Consider the following 18718-nt stretch of genomic DNA (forward strand, 5'->3'; position numbering starts at 1 on the left):
GAGAACTCGGGGCCCCGCTCCTCAGTGCGCCCCCCGAGAAAAGCAGTCACTCCCGTCTCCCCGGTCTCCGGCCGCACTCCGTGCTCACCCGGCCTGTGACTGAGCGTTTCTATCTCTGGCACCCCACCCCGTGTGGAGTCTCCAAACCCAGCAGATCCCTGCAGTGCATTCCCGCACCGCTCCTCCCGGGGCAGGAAGGGGAGTCTCCCCAGCTCTGCCGCTTGTTGGGTCCCTGCTGGAAGAGCAGTGGCCCGACTCGGCCGCGGATCACGGTTTATGGCAACCCCGAGCTGAGAGCCCGCACCTCGGCTCCGTCTCTGCAGCCGGCTTCCCCGCTCCGATACCTGGGAGCTCTGCCGCACTCAGGCACCCCCGGTCTTTCTGTGACCCCGAGGGTCCTGAAACCACTGTCCCGCGAGGGTTCCACCCCCTGCTTAGCCACTGGAGTGATGTCCCCCAGTGGAGCCGACTTCTAAAAGGTCCGATTTTGTGCTCCGCGGCTCTAGCACTTGCCAGAAGCGGCCGACGGAGGCCCCTCCCCCGCTGTCTGTCCTCCCGAATATCACCTCGGATTCACTTCTCCGCACGTCCTACCTTCCAGTAAGTGGTCGCTTCTCTGTTCAGAGAGTTGTTGCTACTCTCCTCTTCGATCTCCTGTTGAGTTCGTAGGTGTTCAGAATGGTTTGATCCCTATTCAGCTGAATTCCTGAGACCAGACAAAATCCAGGTCTCCTACTCCTCCGCCATCTTGCTCCCTCCTTATATGTTTACTTTAATAAACACACAAAAGGAAAGTTTTCTCCCAAAAGGTTTATTTGTCACATTTAAAGTACAAAATCAAATACACAGATCCAAATATTGAGCCATGTATACATATATACTAAATCACTTAGACCTACACAACCCATCTGTACATTCTAATATAACCACCAACACTATCTTTTGAGTAAAAAGCATCACCTCTAAAAAAACAAAGTTTGTTATTAGTAACACTGCCAAATGTAAATTATTTTCACTTTATCATTTGCTAAAGGATAGAAACAGATATTGCATAGGAATTGGGGAATTTCTAAGTATAAATCCAGTATGTCTACATGGGCTTTTTAAAACATATTCTATAGGAATAATCAACAGATGACCTTGCCAATAAAAGTCTTTGGGCACATTAACTATAAAAGAAACTTAAGTTATGAGAAAAAAAACTTTGTAAGGTTAATTAATTACATTCCAGAGTTTTTATTTTGGTTTTTAATGCAAAGAAAGGACTTTATTTTGTCTAACAGCACAGCATTTCTAGGTCCTATTTTCTATAGAGTTGTAATGAACTTTGGGGGAGATACCTCTATCTGTTAAAAATTAAACTGGTCACTAAAGGAGGTATATGATTTTTAACACTGTGTGGATTGTTTCAACCAAAATACAAGAGCACAGTTATTTAGAAGAAAGGCAGAAATTTTAGGCTTTCTGGATACAGAATATATGCTGTCACTGAACACACAGATGTCCTGCTGATCATGGAGACTAAGTTATAACAGCTTCTTTGTTCTAGGAGGTCATCTACCTCACATGCAGACCACAGGATACTAAGCCTCAGATGCTTAAAAACATCTCCATTCTGGGCACAGAATTTTATCAGTGCTTACTCCCATAACTGGGAACACATATATACATACAGAGATATGGGTCATTATCAAAGTCAGATTTCTATTAATGGCTTCACAGTAGCAACACAAAATGTACTCAGTGTCACATTTCCATAGGAAAATTAATATTTACACTATACACTTCAGTCTTGAAATGTGGGCCCAAAAAACATTCAATTCTCAATAGCCAATGAATTTGCTGAGGGTCCCGTACCCTCAAATCACCCTAATTCAGCAGAGCAACAGGCCTTCCTTGGCCGCCAGGCGCTGGCGGTGGACTTTGTCTTGCCGTAGTTCTTCGTGATTGGGATGCCAGAGTTTCATGATGATCCTTTCAATGTTGAGGGCATATACAGTATGTGTAGGAATGACTTCCCTGTGTACCTGTCATTAGAATATTCGCATGTGTCCAATTACATGTCAGTATATTTATTTTTCCAACATATAAAGTTAAAAAGTAAGGGCTGTATCAACAAAACACTCACACACAAGATGCACAAACCTATCAACTACGAGCCAGAGCCGGATGGAGCTCCAACTAAATAACAAGGAAACAAAGAGCAAGCTTCTGAAATAGCAGTAAGGGAAAAAAAGGATGTTTTTCCTTTTCTTTCTTTCACGGGGGACATGGGGGCTGGGAGAGGTAAGTTAGGAAGGAGGCCTGGGCTCTGGATTTGAAAAATGAGGGTAGTATTTATCGTTTTAATAACAAACTAAAAACTGAAAACCGAAACCAGGAAGAGGAAAAGCTACTGAATATCTTTGTAAACTCGAAGAAACTTTGAACCTATCCATAAATCTAAGTCAACCTTAAGGGGACAAGAGTTACCTGCAAAGCTTCGAACAGGTCGTACATGTTGACTGGAGGCACGGATGCGGGGAGAGTGTCCCCCGAGCAGGCCAGCAGGAGCGCAGCTTGCTGCTCCGCGTCGTCCGGGGGCGGGTGAGAAGCTGGGTTCGGACCAGCACAAGGAGCAGAGAAGGCTGGAGGACTGAAAACAAAGCCAGGAACTAGGAAGGAGACAACTGAGCAACTAGAACAGAAATGCGCTTTAATTCATCTTATTAAGAATATCTTAAAATGAATGAGAAACCCACCTACAAATCCAATTATTTTTTAGCTAATATATACATGAGTAGCCTGTAATTTTAATTTTCAAAGGCAGCCCATCTGTCAGGCTGGAAACAAAATGTACAGCAACTACACTTACACTCCTCTCTCTACCATGTTAAAAATATTTACTAAGCTCAGGATACTGAGCCAAAATGGTCTCCTGCCCTTAAAGTGCTTTTGTCCAGGGGGAAAAAAAATAGACCTTAATTAAAGGAAAATGAAATCGAAACACTGACTTGGGAGAGGAAGATAAAACGTAACTGGAGACAAGAGGATTGAAAAATAACATGCAAGAAAAGAAGACAGAGCACCGAATAAGCAACAGGTAAAAATGGAGAATGGGCAAAATCCAAATCTTGCCAATTTCCCAAAACAGGACCCAGATACAGTATCAGCAGGGAAGTCAGGCATAATTTTTAGATCCTAATACTGTAGGAGCTGACCTATACAATTTTGGAGAACACCCAGGAGGTAAAGCAACAGCGAGGAGGTGACTCAGACAAAAAGCACAGGCAGGGTGCAAGCGCGGGTACGGGCGTCGGGCAAAGGCAGCCCTGGCGGGGAAACGAGCAGCCGACAGAGAGGTAGGAGCGCTCCGGGGCCTGGCCAGTGGGGACGAGACGGCAGCTCGGGAGGCCAGGCAGGGTCAGAGACATTGCTCCCAGCATTCAGCCACCAAAAGGAGCCCCCCACCTCCCTTCTTTGGTTTCATTTTTTCTAGAAAAGGAGGACAAAAGAGAACAAATACCCCCACATATAGGCCTGAATGAGACTGAGAATGGAAATCTTCACATTTGGCAACCTAAATATAAATAGTGAACCTAATTCAAGACGGTGCTCTTCAAAACGGGCCTTGTGAAACACGTCAAGGTCTTTAGCCATGAAGTAGGCACTGATACGGCCCCTACGTGTGCCGTCAACACTCTCTGCTACGTCCAGCTCTCTTCTCGGCTTTCCCGGCCTTCACCCTTTCCTACCACATCTCCTTCCTTCCCTTCCTGTTAGTTCTGCACCCTCACCACTCCCACCAGCCTTCCCAGTTACACTTTTCTCTCTGAACTTGTACCTCCCCGTCATCTCCCTAACCAACCAGATAACTGGCACTCAAAGAAATTCAGTCACTTCAGTTACCACAAGAAAAGTTACATCATTGCTTTTTCTTTCCCAAAGCCTTAAAATGTGGACTAAATCATTTGCGGGGAACGAAGAAAGGAAGGTGGAGGGGTGAAAAAAGACAAACCATGGATGAGACGAAAGGTAATCCAGGTCATCTCGTAAAGTGATGACTTAGGACATTACAAGTCCTGGCAGCCCTCCGTGGGAGGTGGACAGAGGAATCCCAGAGTCTGGGGCCGAGACCGGGTCTGTCAAGAGCAACCTGACGACACCCAGCACAGGCTGCTCTCTTAAGCTAATGCCTACAGAAGCCACGTAAGGACATAGAGAAACACCTCCCACCCCTCCTCCCACCATCAAGATACCCAGCCTTGACCCAACAATCACAGGCCACACTTCTGACTGAGGGCAGGCCCACTTCTACCACCAGACAGGTGCTGCCCCTTAGAAGCCATCAGAATGCACCGCCTCAGGGAACCACTCCACTCCACCTCAGAAAATAGGGGGCACTCGGGCGCCTGGGTGGCTCAGTTGGTTAAGCGACTGCCTTCGGCTCAGGTCATGATCCTGGAGTCCCAGGACTGAGTCCCACATCAGGCTCCCTGCTCAGCGGGGAGTCTGCTTCTCCCTCTGACCCTCTTCCCTCTCGTGCTCTCTGTCTCTCATTCTCTCTCTCAAATAAATAAATAAAATCTTAAAAAAAAAAAAGAAAAAGAAAATGGGGGGCACTCACATTAAACCACAAGTGGCAGCCTCTGCAACTTCACTTTTTTTTTTTTAAAGATTTTATTTATTTATTCATGAGAGACAGAGAGAGAGAGAGAGAGAGAAGCAGAGGGAGAAGCAGGCTCCCAAGGAGCAGGGAGCCCGATGCGGGACTCGATCCCAGGACCCTGGGATCACGACCTGAGCCGAAGGCAGACGCTTAACCATCTGAGCCACCCAGGCGCCCTGCAACTTCACTTCTGATAAACAACACCAAATAATTCACTAGTTATCATGCAAGGATGCAACTTAATAAAGCTGCACTGCTCTCAAAGGTACTTTAGACTTTACAGAAACATAATAACCAATTATTTAACAGGGGTCTAACACATAATAGCATAGAAACTAGAAAGAATGGTTGCAAAATCACAAGAAACTTCATATACCTTTCTATTAAGTTGTTGTAAGCTACTACACTATTCTTCAGGTATGGCTGTGGGGTTACATTACTACCAAAGGCATATTTAAAATGACCATCACGTAACCGATAAGCTTTCCTTCTTGACACAACTGATGTCAATATATCTTTAAGGTGATTCTGTAAAAACAAGAAAGAAAAGAAAAATAGCATGAACTCCTGTTTAAAAGCAAATCATAAAACTTCCATTGACCAAAAAATGTTTACTAGCATTTAGTGGATGGAGATATGAGACAGGCTAGCATATGATGGAACCAAATGAATGTTTACTGAAGAGCCACAGAGCCACACCAGAGTAGGAGGGTGTAGGAAAGAGGGAGATGTGCTATTTTTATTTAGTTCTATTTAATATGGGCTTGCTCTACATGAAATTTATTAAAGAAGTTATTTATATCTCTAAATTGGCTCCTCTCTCAAAAAAGAATTTTCAGATAGCTTTAAATGAAAGTACAAAAATAAATACATGAAATTTTTAAAAGGAGGCAAACTACCTTGAAATCTGGTTTAAAACAGGAAAAAAGTTTCAAGATCTAAGATTTATTGGTTATAATGCCCAATCTACTAAAATCCTTGCATGAAAAGAACCTTGGCTCTCTCAAAAGCCACATATACAACAGATATATAAGAAATAAGCAAAAAATTAGGTATTTAGTATCACTTTATGAGAGCCAAGTACATAAGGGAGGAATGGAAAATGTCTGTGAAAATAAAGGGACAGAGCTGGTCCCAGTCTACTAGTAGTAACAGGGGAGTTTTCAACCAAACCAGGAAGATCATCTCATCTGATGAGGACTTAATGATATATTCTGTTATTTCCACACCCAGAATTCATTTAATGTTTACAACTTCATGAGATAGCTATTATGATCTTTGAGGTACATGTGAGGACCTGGAGGCCCCAAGTGTTGGGAACTGCCCAGTATCACCCAGCATACCTGGGCACTATAGAACCCCACATATTCCGTCAACTAACTAAATGAATAAAGTGAATGGGTCAAGCAGTGTGCCGAGACAAGAATCCCACTGTTTAGGCACGAAATCTAATGCTCTTTAAATGCTGTGCCACAGAAAACATCAGTGATTTTAATCTTTAGGATTCTCAATCTCTTTTTTTTTCTTCCCCTTAAAACCTGTTCCCCTGTTATATTAAACACCAAGTCAAGCAGAAGTGTTACGCCATAATCAACCTCTCTGAAGAGCTCAGTCTGTTCACTGAAGGCAACTGCCTGGACCATGAGGTGTCTCTCTCCTCGAAAGAAAACAATTTCAGGCTGACAATTCTGAGATGACGACATTTCGGTTCTTTTCTCGCAGAACCAACTTTCAACAACACACACAAGCTCATTACATCCAACCTGTGAGATTGTTTCTGCCACCAGCAAACCAACCTCCACCGCATAGACAACCGCTGAGACCGCCTCCTCGGTGACGTTGTCCAGCCCGTGCTCGTAAGCAGTCACTATCATCCTCCCTTCAAGCTGACCCCGAGTGGGGAGCATCATTGTGTGGGAACAAAGTTTCAAGTCATCATCATCTTGGGGATCCTTTGCCACAAACTGCTGGGCTCCCGAGAGGGGATTTTGAGGCTGGAATCTATGCTATGGGTAAGAAAACTTTTCAAAATTATTCATCACAGTGGCAAGTAGTAAGACAAACAAAAGTAACCAATTTATTGGACTTGAGATCCCACAAATTAATGCCACCAGAGCCATAACACAGAGGTTAAAAAAAAAAAAAGTAACTCATGCACAAATAATCACAGATTCTCACCCATTACATAGTAATAATGAAGACATGAATTAAGGGGAATAATGGTAGTATGCACAGTAGTTTATTCTATTCAATTAATACCTTGGTAATCACAGAATATATGGCTCTGTGCTAAAAATTACAATTAGGGGAAAGGAGAAGATATAAAACTATTTTCAAACAAGTCAGAGCATTTGAAGTATACTTGTAAGTAAGCAAGTTCTGAAAGTAGAAATATATAGTAATACTCCAATTACACTCTAAAAAGCCTAGGCAACCAACATAACAGATCTAATAACAGGTATTCCAAGAGAACACCAGACTCTGTAACTACTTTATAACATCTTCTACTTAAAATCCTCAACACACAATCTCACTAAGACATAGTCATTCTAATTATTTAAAATAGTTTTTCTCGGGGCGCCCAGGTGGCTCAGTTGGTTAAGTGCCCGTCTGACTCCTGATTTCGGTTCAGGTCATGATCGCAGAGTCATGAGATTGAGCCCCAAGTAGGGCTCTACGCTCAGCAGGGAGTCCGCTTGAGATTCTCTCTCCCTCTGCCCCTCCCCCTGCTTGCAGGAGCACGCGTGTGCGCACTCTCTCTCTCTAAAATAAATAAATACATCTTTAAAAAAATAAAATAAACCAGTGTTTCTCAATCTTTTCCCACCCATAAAGCCTCTGCCTTCCTCGGGTAGACTCAGATAGACCATCTGTATTCTCCTTCATCAGTGGGAGATGTGCTGCTAGTAGCGAACATGACCTGTCCCTGTTTGAAGTTTGTATTACAAAAGAAACACTGGCTGTTTTTCCATTTTCCAAGTATAAAACTGTATTTTATAGCAAACATCCCTTTTTAAACCAAGGTATGTCTCTCTGGAGATACTGATGCCCTCCAGGTTGAATATGACTGACAGAAAACACAGAGCAAAGCTAGCAATAAATGTTTGTTGATGCTAATCAATAAACCTATCAACACCCAGTCAAATCTATAAAAGGAATACTTTTGAGAAACTTTCTTCCCCAGATACAAACAAAAAAGCAAGTTATTCTAAAATGCTTACAAATTTTATAGCCAAACGCCTTCATGACTTCTCTGCTGATCCCCAAAGGCTCAGGGCCTAGCTGGGCATCACCAGGATCCTACCAGAGGCCTCCAGGCATGCCGGAGCCATGGAACAGAAGTCTTCAATGTAAGAAACATTATTCATTCCAGAAAAATATTTAAGAGGAGAAAGAATACAGGCATACTGTTTGAGTCATTAAAAAATCATTAGGTACTAATGAAAACATATTAATATTTATGTAATAACAAACTAGCATTATAAAAATTCAGACACTTGGGACTCACAGTCTTTGAAACTCTCATCAACTTCAAATACAGGAACATCTTTCCTCCTTGAATCATGCCCTTTTTTTCAACTCTACTACCAGTATTTTAAGATTTATTTAAAAACTAAAGCCAGTTTCATCACACCAGCATTTAAATCAGTTGTTATCAAGATCTATTGAGTAACAACCTACATCAAATTTCTGACGAACAGAAGAAAGCTTTTTCTTCCCCTTTGGTTTTCCAGGTTTAGCTGCAGAACCCCCCGTCCAGGGCAAAGATCCAGCACCCTCTGTGAGAGAGAAAAATCATAACCATAAGAGAAAATAATGACAATATCAACTGCCAAGTTTGTTTTCATTTTGGGCTAAAAAAGTATGGAATGCTCAAGTAATGAAAATAATAAATGCTTAAATTCAGATCTTCTCTTTCTACTTTCTAAACAAAATTACGAATCCTCTCAAATCGCGTTTTTTTAAGCTGTTACCAAAATTACTCCTTTATAAAGACAAATTTGTTTTTCATACTTTAATTAATGTTTATTGGGTGCTTTGTTTGCTTATGAGTAGCAGTAGTATCAAAAAAGTAGGACAGAATTTTCTAGTTCAAAATGGCAAACAGAGCACATGAATTCACCTCCTCTCTCTTCCAAGACCCCACTAAAAATGCTAATAGTGGAAAGTAAACAGCACATACCCCCAACGGTGACAAAAAGGAAGATGAGTGAAACAAGATGAGATCTCAACAAATTTCAACAACGAGCTAAAGAGGTGCTGAATTACAAGCAGACACATGGAAGCCATAACCTAGCAGTAACCTAGGCTAGGTAAGGTTGGGAAATGCAGAAACCAGTCAGCCAGGGTAGCAGAAATCCACAAAAAATCTGGATCTGGAGAAGGTCAGTAGAGTGGAAACCAGGGAGGGATGAGTAAAGCTAAAAACAAGATTAATGGAAGGTCTATATCAAAAATCATCTACACAAACCCCTTCCCTCACCACTAGCAGTGGGCTCAGTACAAAATAAAAATGCAAGGTCCTTTGTTCAAATATTTACAATTTCCAAACAACCACAGTAAAGCACTAAGCCAAGTATGGGGTCCTTCTGAGTTCATGGGCAGTTCATAGGCCCTGAAGCCAGCCCTGCTCATGCCCATACCTAGTGCAATATTTATAACAGCAGGGGAAAGGGGGAGACGGGGCAAGAGAATGAAGGGCTCTCCTCTAGTTAAACTGAACAAAATTTCTGGGATTTACTACAGTAGTTGGTAGGGATGTTGGCACCCTAGAGCACAACTCTCTGCATGCTGGCATTTGAGAAACCCCAGTTTAGCTGGCCTCCCGTCAGCTCACTCCAAAACAAAATCCCCAGGCATTGTATGCTTCATTCTTAAACATGAATCAGCAGACATCTGATGATAATCTGTAACATGATCAGAAAGACCAAGCTAAACAAACAGAAAATAGAGGTCCCAGATTAAAGAATTCAGGCAACAAAAAGGACCTCAAATAATTTCTAACTGGTATCTTCAGAGAAGTTTGAAAAGATGTATATCCATAAAACAAAAAGAAGATATTATAAAAATTGCTGAATCAAAGAACGCATTGGAAGCGGGGGCCTGGGTGGCTCAATCAGTTAAGTGTCTGCCTTCAGCTCAGGTCATGATCCCAGGGTCCCGGGACTGAGTCCCGCATCGGGCTCCCTGCTCAGCAGGGAGTCTGCTTCTCCCTTTTCCTCTCCTTCTGGGGCTCCCCCTGCTTGTACTCTCTCCTTCAAATAAATAAATAAAATATTAATTAAAAAAGAATGCATTGGACAGAAAGACTGAAAGAGTTGAGGAAATCTCACAAACACAAAGCATTAAGACAGATGTCTAAAATCAGTAAATCCAGAAAGAGATTTAAGCTCCAGTGAGGAGCTATCAAAGTCCTACCAGAAGAATAAGAAACAAAGTAGTTTTCTTTGGGCACAAGTCTAGGAGTGGGAAGAAACTTTTCATTATCAGACCTTCTGTATCATTTCTTTCTAGCCCTGAGTGTAAGTATATATAGTTTAAAGAAAAAAAAAAATCAAAGTAATCCAAGCTCATTACAGTACACTTGAAAAAATTACCCCCAAAACTTTTGTAAGAAAAAAAAAAAAAAAACCCACTCATCATCTAAGCAATGACATTATTTCCATCTTGATGTTTTTTGAAGAATGAGTTTTTAAAGCTTTAAAAAAAATACTCCAAGTTTGTCAGTTAAAAAAAGGGCTGCTTGGACACTTACCATGATGAGCACTGAGGACTGTACAGAAGTGTTGAATCACTATATTGTACACCAGACACTAATATAACACTGCATGTTACCTAGACAGGAGTTAGAAGGGGCGGGGTGGGGGGGTGGGGGGAGAAGTGCTTGGGAAGTCAAGTTCCTCCTCCCCACCACGTCAAATGTCTCGCTGAGGAGGTCAGCCAATCGCAGAAGGTTCCCAGAGAAACCGACTCGTGCTGGATGGCCTGGCTGTTAGGTGACCACATTCCAAGCGAGGAGGCAGAGCACAGTGAGGAGGACTGACTGACACAAGGACAGTTTTCCAGTGGTAGGCGGATTTCAGTGGGAATCCAACACTTCCACTTACTGGCTGGATAAGGTGTCAGTTAAGTTTTGCTTTCATTTCTTTCTGTCTTCTCTGAAGTTTGTTTCCTAGTCCATAAAAAAAAAAAGAGGCTAACCCCTGCCCTAAAGAGTTGTTGCAAAGTTTAAAAAGAGCAGAGTGTCTGTTGCACTGTGGTCACTTGATCAATATTATTAAAATCATCTTTCCTGCCTAGAACAACAGAAAACCCATCCTAAGTATTATACATACAAAGAACTATTTCTCTATTTCACTTTTAATAGAAATCATCTCTTTGTTGCCAGCAACTATTAATTTCATTTTGAGGAAATATATTCTGGGTGTTGGACAGAGAAATAACCTCTCAAATTCCAAATGTTTCATCATTTATTTTAAAATCACCACTAACAAACATTCCTGAATATCAAAGGCTTTATTTAGTTAGAATCAGCCACTTAACACTTGCTAATACCACTTCGTATTTGTCTGACATTTTTTAATTTCAAGGGCACTTTTTCACATGTTCTTTCGTCCACTTTTTTATATATATCTATAGGGCAAATGTTACTGTATTTTATAAATGTGAAAGCTAAGAACACCCAATAATTAACTATATCACCTAAGCTAGCAGCAAAACCTAAACTTGAACCTAAGTTTCTTGACTCCTATCAACCAGGGTTTTTACTCCCAATCATACCACTCACCTTTTGCACATATGCCCCTTTAGAATATACCTACGTAAAAAGCAAGATCTAGTTCTCACAATGTTGGCTTTCCTGATCAAATTAAATTTTACACAAAGAGTGGATCATCTTTACAATCTCACTAGCTGAAGTCCACCTCTCTCTAAAGAAAACAGAACATCAGAAATCTGACACATGTGACAATGTACAGCAAGGGGCAGTGTTGGGTAAGGGAAGCAGCCCCTACTAACCCCACTCTCCATACACAAATGCTCACTGTTCACCACTCTACACCAACAACAACTTCTTAAGAGTGTGCAGGACTTGGGACTTGAGGAGATTGTGTCTGAATTCTTTATTCAGTAGAGCTTAGCAGAGAGAAACAACAGAAAGTACTAGTAGTCACTTCTACATAAAGATGACCGTCACAATCACCACGGGTCCTTTAAAAACAAAAATATCCAACTTAATCTACAGCAGGAGGTACTTATAAATCCAAGTTTTTAACAAGAGCTCAGGACAAGTTTAATTGTAAGGCAGATTTTTAATGTATTTAATTCTTTATTTTTGACTACTTGATTAAAATAAGATGGTTGAAAGAAGTGACTTGCACCATTTAAGCTCCAAAAAATTAGGGGCAAAGTATTGTTTCTCTCTATACCTATTCAGGGTGAAGTGGCAGAATTAGCTTCTACCTACCTCCCCCACAAGCTGCAGCTCTAACCTTCCAGGTGCTACTATCTTACTTGAGAATACAAGTGGAAGTCCAGGTTTTCACCATGTGGTTGCCCCTCCACCAAATCCTACCTCACCTTCCCTCTATCGTGGAAACTCTCTCCTAACACCGGCTGCCCTCAGCTTCTCCATCCTGACCGCCCACCCTCTTCCTCACTCGTCTTTCATTTAAGTAACTGAAAAATCAAGCTGAGTGGCCAGTAAAGACCAAAAGTCAATATAAGTGCAGGGAAATCACCTGCACAAAGGTCTATAAAACAATCTGTACCTATATAATAAATGTTTTCTTCTGAGCAGTTCAAAGACCATTTCATTTGCAAACAACAGATGTGTCTGTTAAAGGAAGCTAAAGCCCAGTGCTCCATGGCTTTGCTAACTGACATCCCTGGAAATATTTCTACTCCCTTACCTGGTGTAGACACCAAAATCTGACAACGCGTAAGAATAGCCAGGAGGAAATCGTTGTGAGAATGGACTGAAAAAGGGAAGATTGTCACAAATCAAATACAAAATATTTAAAACATAAGGAAACCATTATTTGACTTGGATTACCCCCTATCCTGCCATTCTTTACACTTTAAATATCCATATTATTAAAATAATCTTACACACCACTAAAAACCCAATTTTATTTTTTAAGTGAGAAGACTACAAAATTTATTGCAATTACTTATTTGCCATTTATTCAAATCTGGGAAAACTTCAGAACAGTAAAAAAACTCCCCAGATAATTATTTTACCATTATCCTGTGTGAGAAGTCTATGAGCTTCAAGGTCAAACTCTTCTTTGCTGATCTTCTGCTTGAACCACAACTTTAAGTTAGCCCAGTATCTGCAAAGGCAGAGGCAGTATTAAGAACCAAGGGGTCTGCTGCTTTCCCAAATTCACCTTACCTGCTCCAAAACCCAGGGAAGGAAATTTTGCATTCCCTACTGAATAATGAGCTGAGTTGTGCTCCTCCCCCCAAATTCATATGTTGAAGCCCTAGCCACCCCAGCACCCAGGAAGTGACTGTATTTGGAGACAAAGCCTTTAAAGAGGTAATTAAATTCAAATGGCGTCTTCAGGGTGGGCCCTAGGCCCATGTGATGGGTATCCTTGGAAGAAGAGATTAGGACGGACACACACACACACACACACACACACACACACACACACACACACGCGCGCGCGCGCGCCAGTGTCCATCTACTAGCTAAAGGGAGAGGTCTCAGAAAAAAACAACCCTGATGACACCTTGATGTCAGACTGCAGCCTCCAGAACGACGAGAAAACAAATTTCTGTTGTTAAGCCACCCCATCTGTGGTATTTTGTTATGGCAGCCTTGAAAACCAATACCCCTAGGAATCAGAATACCAACAGAAGGAGAAGGAAGAAAAGTTCTTCCCAAAAGGGACTGACAGGTAGGCCCATAATTGGGCTCATGAATCAATCAGTCAAAAACCACAGCTGTACCTTTCCTTCCTCTCTGTTAACTTTCTAAAAGACCTACCCTCCAGAATCCTACATTTAAGATTTATATTTTAAAAGTATTATTATTAAAAGTATTAACTTTTAAATATTAATTTCAAATGCCCTAATTTTCTAATTATTAACTAGAGTTAATAATACTGTATTGTATATTTGAAAGTTGCTGAGATCTTAAAAGTTCATAAGAAAAAAACTTTGTTGTATGCATCATGACAGTTTTAACTCCTTACTGTGATGATCATTTTGCAATATATTAAGAATACTTGTTTCACACCTGAAACTAATATAATGTTATACATCAATCATCCCCCAATAAGAAAAAATTATATTTTAAAAGGAGTATGTGTTTTATGGGTTGGGAAGTGGTCATTACTACTGATCCTGGTAACCTCCTTCCTTTCAAATGAACTCAAGTTTTAATCTAACTGGCTGAAGTACTGAGTATCTAACACACCTCACCACAAAGAAAATACCCGTGGATATGAGAAACTGAGTGGTTTTTAAAGTGAAAACCAACCACTAATCATAAAAGGTACCAGTTAACTAGCAGGAAAAAAAAAAAGATTTGACCCTTTATACCTTAACATTAGAAATAGGAGTAAAATGACTTTTTCACATCCACAGCCTTTGATTCTGTGTTTAAGGAAGCTGCTCCTTGCTCATGAAACAATTAAAAATTACTCAGTCCATGTCTTACAATCACTTTCAATTCACACTTAGCTACTTTCTGATGCTCACTTGAGTTCCTGACAGAAAAAAAAAAAAAAAAAAAAAAAAAAAGATGGTTTATGCTCTCACTGCCTTATTATACCCATGGCAGGGCTTCTCCTGAACACAGATTAGCTTCAAGTCATCTCAGTATGTATCTCTGTATCTAACCCGCCATGTATACAGGTAACTGCATGCAAAGCTTTGGGTTCACATGCCTTCTTTTTTTCCAGGAGAAAACTATAGCTTTAAGGGAGTCAAAGGTGCCCAAGACCCATTTCACTCAACAGCAAAATATGTTTATAGAGTTTGGCACGACTTCTCACCTGATACTCATACACTCGTTAGTCAATAACTTCCCAACAATGGACACTTAAATGCTTTTTTTTTTTTTTTAAGACAAACTATTATGAAACGAAATAAAGCTCCACAGAAAAAAACAAGTCTTTCCCCGGCCCATTCTATCCAACAAAAGATAGTAACAGGAGACAAATTTCATTACTTAAAAGCCCCATGTCACTATTTTAAAAGAAAGATGCAAATGTATTTGTATTTTGAGTGTGAACTTGTAAGTAAAATAAGGCTCTATCAGAAAGCTCTACCAACATGATACTACCTAATTCTCCAATGGCAAACTTTCTAGCCCAAACAGCGAGCGTCCCTTCCAAGATGTGGAAGACCTGCTCCCCAATCCTGGTCTCTGTGTTACCTTGCTGTATAGCTATGAACAAATAACTGTTTTCCTCAACAGTTGGGGAAAAAGTCAGTCAACCTCTATGAAGGTGAGGATGATGGAAGAGAAATGTAAGTGGGTCAGACCAGGAAGCACTGAAGATACTTAGAGAAAACTAAATAACGTGATCAAGTCATCCAAAAATCCAATACCTCTCTAAACAGGACACTCTCCTGGGTACCACACAAAGTGAGTAAACTAGCAAAGGCCATGTCCTTCCAGAAGCTGATGTGGGCATGCACCCTGACGTAAAGGCACTTGGACCACTAGATAAATAGAAAACAACTCTTATCTGGGTTCCTTATACACTCTCTCTGTTCTACCTACCACCAAGGACCATGTTTGAATGGTCCAAAGCATTCTACTCATATATAAACCAAAGCAAACTACTCATGGAAGAAATATGAGAAAATACTGCATAGCAATATTATAGAGCGTTCAACCAAGAGACACTTTTTAAGGAGCAGGGGGAAAAGACAGTGAGAGAATGGAAAAATACAAAACAACCCTGTGCCATTAACTATTCCTGGCACCAAAGCATATTTTGATTGCATTGTTAGTGGAGATTCACACTACAGATGCACCAAATTTAGTTTTAGCATCTATATTTGACCAACATCTGATAACCAGCATTGGCCTTTAAAGACCAAATAGGAAACACTAACTTCAAATTTCTGGCACATTTGTGTGATGTGTGTGGGATCACAGAGGTCACCATCACATCTAATCAGTAAATCACACACAGCCAGGTCTCTCAAATTTATTATGGTATGGAAATACTTTCAAATACTTTAAGCATCCTAGACATAACAGTAAAAACTCAGTTGTGCTTAAAAATGTAAATTTTAGCAGTATTACAAAAGTAACAAAGTATAGTATTTAATGAATTGTGAAAACTGTTAATTTTACCTATTAAAATAATTTTCAATTAATTCAATAAGCAAAGAAACTGAGAGTAAACATGAATATTAAGATGTAATTTTAGGTAGAATATCTTTGGAGGTCAATAAATGTTCAGAAAAATTAAATAATTATGCCAAAATAATAGATTTTAATGCCAGTGTTTGTAGAAGTTTAGCGTTCATAATATTAAAATAATCTTTAAGAATTATATTTTGTTTGGGGCGGCTGGGTGGCATAGTTGGTTAAATGTTAGACTCTTGATTTCGGCTCAGGTCATGATCTCAGGGTGACACTGAGCCCCAGGACGGGATCGGGATCAGTGTTCAGGCATGGAGTCTGCTTGGCATTCTCTCTCCCCCTCCAGCTCATGCTCTCTCTCTCTCTCTTTCTCTCAAATAAACAAATCTTTAAAAAAATTATATTTTGTTTCTAGTTATTCTGTTTAGGCCATGAGTCTTTCAAAAAAGTCTTACATGGGAATTCTGCGTATCTCGCTAGGATAAAAAGCAGAATGTCAACTCCACCACCTCAAAATTTCACAAAAAGGAAAAATTCCAAAATGATGTATGACATCCAAGTAACTTCAATCTAGTTATAACAAAGAAAATGAAAAAAGAGAAGAAAGTGTCCCCCAAATGCCTTGCTCCTCCAGCAACATTTTTAAGTGACCATCTACTGTGTAATGCAAATGTGTGGAATATTACAGAAGTCACCGAGCAGCAACAACGCAGGCATTATAATTTTAAACATTTAAAATTTGCTTCCTATATTTTTAAAAAATAAAATTGTAATAACGATTCATGTTCTGAAAATTCCCAAACTCGTCCTTGTACTTCAGAAATATATTATTTGGGGGCACCTGGGTGGCTCGGTTGGTTAAGCGACTGCCCTCGGCTCAGGTCATGATCCTGGAGTCCCGGGATCGAGTCCCGCATCGGACTCCCTGCTCAGCGGGGAGTCTGCTTCTCCCTCTTACCCTCCCACCTCTCATGTGCTCTCTCTCTCTCTCTCTCTCTCTCTTTCAAATAAATTTTAAAAATCTTAAAAAAAAAGAAATATATTATTTGGCTTCGGCCTTGGCTAAATATTGTTCGTAAATCCCGCCATTCAGGATGTGCCCCGAGTGTGTACTCGGTCCCCTGCTATAAGCCAGGTCTGGCTGGGTGCAGGTTCCTTTGGAACCCCTTGTAAGGTATCCGTGCCAGGAATCAGGCACGAGAGACCTAGTGACTCTTGAAGAGTTACATAACCTCTCTAGATCTCAGTCTTCACATCTATCAAACGGGAGTAACGACTGTACCTACCTCACATCTCTGCTATGAGGATTAGACGAGACAGTACCTTTAGAGTGCTTAAAAGGTGTTCAAATACCGTCCGCTACTGAGATCATCACTATAACTGCAGAGGCGCTCGGTATGTTACCGGAGGCTCTGTCCGCCTTCCGAAATTGCTGTCAGTGCTCTATAACGCAGGGTCTACACAACCCCCGACCCCAATAAGCTTCCGCCTCCAGGAAGCCCTCCAGGGGCGGGCCGCCCCGCGCGGTGCCCGCGCCAGCCGGGGCGCGTCGGGCTCCCGGTCACCCGGCCCGGGGCAGGCCTCACGCGTCCCGAACTCAGCGCAGGGGCCCGCAACCGTTCAGTAGGCCCCTGGGCGTGGAATGCGCCTCTCCCGCCCCACCCCGGGCAGAGAGTCCCGGGCGAAGGCGCCCGCCCGAGTCCCGAGGGAGCCAGGGAGGCCCGGCCCCTCCAGCTGGGCGAGTACGGGTTGCACGCCCGGCTCTGGCCCGAGAAACCCGGAGGCCCCGCCGCCCGCGAGCATAGCGTGGCAGCATAGGCCTCGGGGCGGCGAAGGGTGTCTCCAGGGTGGGTCGGCAGCCCGAAGCCAGGGGAGCACCGGCGCGGAGACCTGGAGGCTGCGCCAGAACAGCTCTTACTGTTTCACGTTGTCCCCCAGGGCCTCGCTCAAGTTCTTCTTGGCCGCCTCCAGCTCGCTCACAAAGGTCGCCATTGCTCCCCACGTCTCAGCCCGACCGCAGACGGCTCTGCCACAGTGACCAACAACCGAAAAACCAATTCTGCGAGAGTCTCGGCGCTGGAGGCTCGGTCGGCTCCGGTCTGTGCCGCCCCCAGTCGCTCAGAAGACGTTTATTTGGTTTTCGGCTCCGCCCGCCTTGCTGAAGAGAAAGTGAGGAGGCAAATTCGCGGTTTTCTCAGTCGTCCTCCTCCCGCCCCTTCGAGTCACGTGATTCGTTTCGTTGGGCCCTCCCGCGCCCAACTTAAACCCGAGGCCAAACTGGCCTGCAGCGACGCCTGCAGGGCCGGTGCTTCCCAGCTCTTTCGGTCTGATACCTGCTGAGCAAATTCCAAATCTGGCCCCCGGTCCTTTCATCTAGATGAGTGTCTTCACCCGCAGATCAAGAAGTAAATACTGTATCAGTTTGGTTTTCTTTCGTTACCTTAATTTTCGCCAAGCACTACTCATGTAATATGCCACTTAATAGATTCGTCTCGTTAATTTTCTGCCCCCTCCAGCTAAAATGTAAATTCTATGGAGACGGGTTTTGTGTTTTAGTCACTGCTGTTTCCCCCGCAGTTCCTAGAGCAATGCTTGGCCCATACCGGGCTCTCAGTAAATATTTGCTGAGTGAATGAAGTAATTGTGAAAAATAAGGAAAATACACAGAAGGATTAAAAAAAAAAAAGAAAGGAAGGAAGGAGGAAGAAAGAAAGAAAGAAAGAAGGAAAGAAAGA

At 42.1% G+C, this 18718-nt stretch overlaps 1 protein-coding gene and 1 long non-coding RNA gene across 3 annotated transcripts in view; one reads left to right on the top strand and one right to left on the bottom strand.

The window, feature by feature from the left end:
• Positions 1-790: 790 nt before the first annotated feature.
• Positions 791-18111, bottom strand: TADA1 (transcriptional adaptor 1). Of its 2 annotated transcripts, none has more exons than XM_025877820.2 (8): positions 17902-18111; positions 12890-12981; positions 12559-12624; positions 8330-8427; positions 6445-6654; positions 5025-5176; positions 2473-2635; positions 791-2027 (listed from the first exon to the last, which is right to left on the bottom strand). In XM_025877820.2, the coding sequence occupies exons 1-8, from the start codon at positions 17973-17975 to the stop codon at positions 1875-1877; spliced, it is 1008 nt and encodes a 335-aa protein (XP_025733605.1). In that variant the 5' UTR covers positions 17976-18111; the 3' UTR covers positions 791-1874. The 2 variants fall into 2 exon arrangements, with proteins under 2 accessions (XP_025733605.1, XP_025733604.1); XM_025877819.2 differs by having other exon boundaries at positions 6412-6654.
• Positions 18112-18251: 140 nt separating this feature from the next.
• LOC141374003 (uncharacterized) overlaps positions 18252-18718 on the top strand; it is a 38375-nt gene continuing 37908 nt past the window's right edge. The window contains exon 1 of the long non-coding RNA XR_012380523.1: positions 18252-18388. This is a non-coding gene — a long non-coding RNA (uncharacterized lncRNA). The remainder of the gene's footprint in view (positions 18389-18718) is intronic.

This window comes from Callorhinus ursinus, unplaced genomic scaffold (genome assembly GCF_003265705.2).
Source record: "Callorhinus ursinus isolate GAN/ISIS: 27379988/994484 unplaced genomic scaffold, GSC_fseal_2.0 scaffold13, whole genome shotgun sequence".
Taxonomy (NCBI): Eukaryota; Metazoa; Chordata; class Mammalia; order Carnivora; family Otariidae; genus Callorhinus; species Callorhinus ursinus.